The sequence below is a fragment of the Gossypium hirsutum genome, chromosome D09, assembly GCF_007990345.1.
Source record: "Gossypium hirsutum isolate 1008001.06 chromosome D09, Gossypium_hirsutum_v2.1, whole genome shotgun sequence".
Classification (NCBI taxonomy): Eukaryota; Viridiplantae; Streptophyta; class Magnoliopsida; order Malvales; family Malvaceae; genus Gossypium; species Gossypium hirsutum.
In genome coordinates, this window is record NC_053445.1 from 50,420,559 (window position 1) to 50,423,709 (window position 3,151).

General features: G+C 40.4%; 1 protein-coding gene across 1 annotated transcript; it reads left to right on the forward strand.

Moving 5' to 3' along the window:
• The first annotated feature begins 918 nt into the window (after positions 1 to 918).
• LOC107890572 (probable acyl-activating enzyme 6) lies at positions 919 to 2,913 on the forward strand. Its single transcript, XM_041101258.1, has one exon. The coding sequence runs from the start codon at positions 1,094 to 1,096 to the stop codon at positions 2,777 to 2,779; it is 1,686 nt and encodes a 561-aa protein (XP_040957192.1). The 5' UTR covers positions 919 to 1,093; the 3' UTR covers positions 2,780 to 2,913.
• Positions 2,914 to 3,151: the final 238 nt, after the last annotated feature.

Below are 3,151 nucleotides of genomic sequence, written 5' to 3' on the forward strand. Positions count from 1 at the left end.
GATGAACCATCCGAGACAAAACCACCTGATCATTCAGATAAGTCAAAACTAGTTCCTAAGCCAGAACCAACCATTTATCCTGACTTCACAACACCTACCGGACCTATTAAACCTGAATGGACTGAGCCAACACCCAGTTTTCCATCATCCAAAATTGTTGCACAATCAGACCAGTCTGAAATCATGAGCATGTTACAACACATGCATCAACAACAGCAAGCTCATTGGCGATATATCTCAATTACATCCATATAAATTTATTTATATGTAAATATAAATTTTAAAATTATTAATGAGGTTCAATCATTTAATTTAATATTTTTTAATTTTAAATATAATTTTAGAAAAATTAAAAATTAATTTAAAATATCAAATTTTGTACCAATCGGTACAAGTCGATATTGACCGAAACACACCAAAATTTTGATCGAACAGGAACATAGACTACTTACCAATTTAGGACCGAAACAATACGACCGATACTGACTACCATGGTCACGGATGAACCGTGCACCAATTTGATTAGGAAAATTACTAAATATCATTTTATATTAAAAATAAATTATATTATTTGAGGATATTTTAATTTTTTATTAAAAATAAAAAAATATGCCAATTATATTAATAAAACCTTAAATTTATTACTCAACTAAAGTTTTACTTCAATATTTTTGTATACATTTTAATTTTATTATGTTTACTTCATTACGTCCATCAATTATATACTTTAATAAAGTTGTTGATTGAGTTGGTGTCACGAATTAACTTCACAGTCGACACCAACTTAGAATTGACGACAATATTATAATAAATAATTGTATTTATTTAATATATTCATTTAGTATTCTTGATCGAATATATTTTTATGTTTAAATTTCGTTTTATTTTATTTATTTTGATATTATATGTATTTCGTTCAAAGGTATATATTTTATTATTTACTATATATTATTTTTTAAATACACTTGTAGGAAAGCCCCCAATCCCCAAAGAGAATGTAAGCGTAACGCAACTTTGAAAAGGATAAAGGCAAAACAGAACTACTTCCACGCTTCAAAGACGAAGAACACCCAAAATAACATAAAATAAAATTATGGAAGAGCTAAAGCCAAGGCCTGCAAGTTGCTTCCCTTTCACTCCATTAGGCTTCTTAGAAAGGGCGGCCACCGTCTACGGCGATTGCACCTCCATCATCTACAATAACACTTCCTTCACCTGGTCCCAAACCCACCGCCGATGCCTCCAGCTAGCTTCTTCCCTCTCCTCCATCAGTATCGGCAGCGGTCACGTCGTCTCCGTTTTAGCCTACAACATCCCCGCCATGTACGAGATTCAATTCGGCGTTCCCATGTCTGGTGCTATTCTTAACTGCATCAACACCCGTCTCGACGCTCGCACAGTCTCCGTTCTCCTCCGCCACTGTGAACCAAAGCTCCTCTTCGTCGATACCCTCTCTCAGTCTCTCGCCCTGGAAGCCATCTCCCTCTTCCCCCTTAACAAATCCCCCCCGCTTCTCGTTTTAATCCAAGACGATCACGATGACGCCGGGGGTTCCAATTCCTCGTTATCCACCGTTGATTCTCGCTTCTGTTGCACGTACGAGAGCCTGGTGGAGAAAGGCGACCCTAATTTCAAATGGATTAGGCCTAAAAGTGAGTGGAGTCCGATTGTTTTGAACTATACATCAGGCACCACATCATCCCCCAAAGGAGTGGTTCATAGTCACAGAGGAATTTTCACCATGACCGTTGATTCTTTAATCGATTGGGAGGTTCCAAAACAACCAGTTTATTTATGGACACTCCCCATGTTTCACGCTAATGGGTGGAGTTTCACTTGGGGCATGGCTGCCGTCGGCGGCACCAATGTTTGTGTTCGCAAATTCGATGCCTCCACCGTATATAGTTTAATTAAGAAACATGGTGTCACTCACATGTGTGGAGCGCCTGTTGTGCTTAACATGTTATCCAATTCCCCTGAAATTAAGCCACTCCCAAATCCTGTTCAAATCCTTACCGCCGGAGCTCCACCGCCGGCGGCAGTGCTGTCTAGGACCGAGTCACTCGGATTCGTCGTGAGTCACGGTTACGGGTTAACCGAAACGGGAGGGCTTGTGGTATCTTGCGCTTGGAAAAGGGAATGGAACAAGCTACCGGCGACGGAGCGAGCAAGGTTGAAAGCGAGGCAAGGAGTGAGAACCATCGGAATGACGGAAGCGGACGTGGTGGACCCTGAGTCAGGACTCAGTGTAAAACGAGACGGGTCAACTCTTGGGGAGATCGTTTTAAGAGGCGCCTCTGTCATGTTGGGTTACTTGAAAGACCCAAACGCCACCAACAAATGCATGAAAGAAAATGGGTGGTTTTACACGGGAGACGTCGGCGTTATGCACTCCGATGGGTACATGGAAATCAAAGACCGTTCAAAGGATGTTATAATCAGCGGCGGCGAGAATCTGAGCAGCGTCGAAGTTGAGTCGGTTCTGTACAATCACCCGGCAATCAATGAAGCGGCGGTAGTGGCTCGACCAGATGAGTATTGGGGAGAGACTCCTTGCGCGTTTGTGAGTTTGAAAAATGAGTTGACTCAGAAACCGAGTGAGCAGGACATAATACAGTATTGCAGAGCTAAGTTGCCACACTACATGGTGCCCAAAACGGTGGTGTTTAAGGAAGAATTGCCCAAGACGTCGACGGGGAAGATTCAGAAGTTTGCTCTTAGAGATATGGCGAAGGCGCTGGGTCCTTCGTCATCTTCCTCACGGCTGAGTCGGATGTAAGCTCCCTTGTACTCACTATCTGCATGGTCAACATCGGATTGCCGTAATTATGAAATAGTAGTGTAAAGACTTATTCTTAGTGCCTCGACTGCATTATTACAATATATTAAAAATTAAGTTCGTTGGTGGATTGAGTTGAGACTTATATCTGAGATTTCGAATAATTCTAGATATTATATTAAAAATAAAAATTACACAAAAAAAATTACCCTTCAAAATCAACAAGAAATATATAGATGGAGAATCTCTAGCGCCTTTAGTGTATAAGTTAAAGAGATTTTAGCGTCAAAGAAAGTCGGTGTTTATAGTTTCATAAAATATTGGGCACCAAGGAAAAAGTCAGTATATTAGCTTATTATGGTACTAATTCCG

Excerpts from the sequence above, each read along its gene's own strand:
- LOC107890572 (XM_041101258.1), top strand. The coding sequence starts at position 1,094 with ATGGAAGAGCTAAAGCCAAGGCCTGCAAGTTGCTTCCCTTTCACTCCA.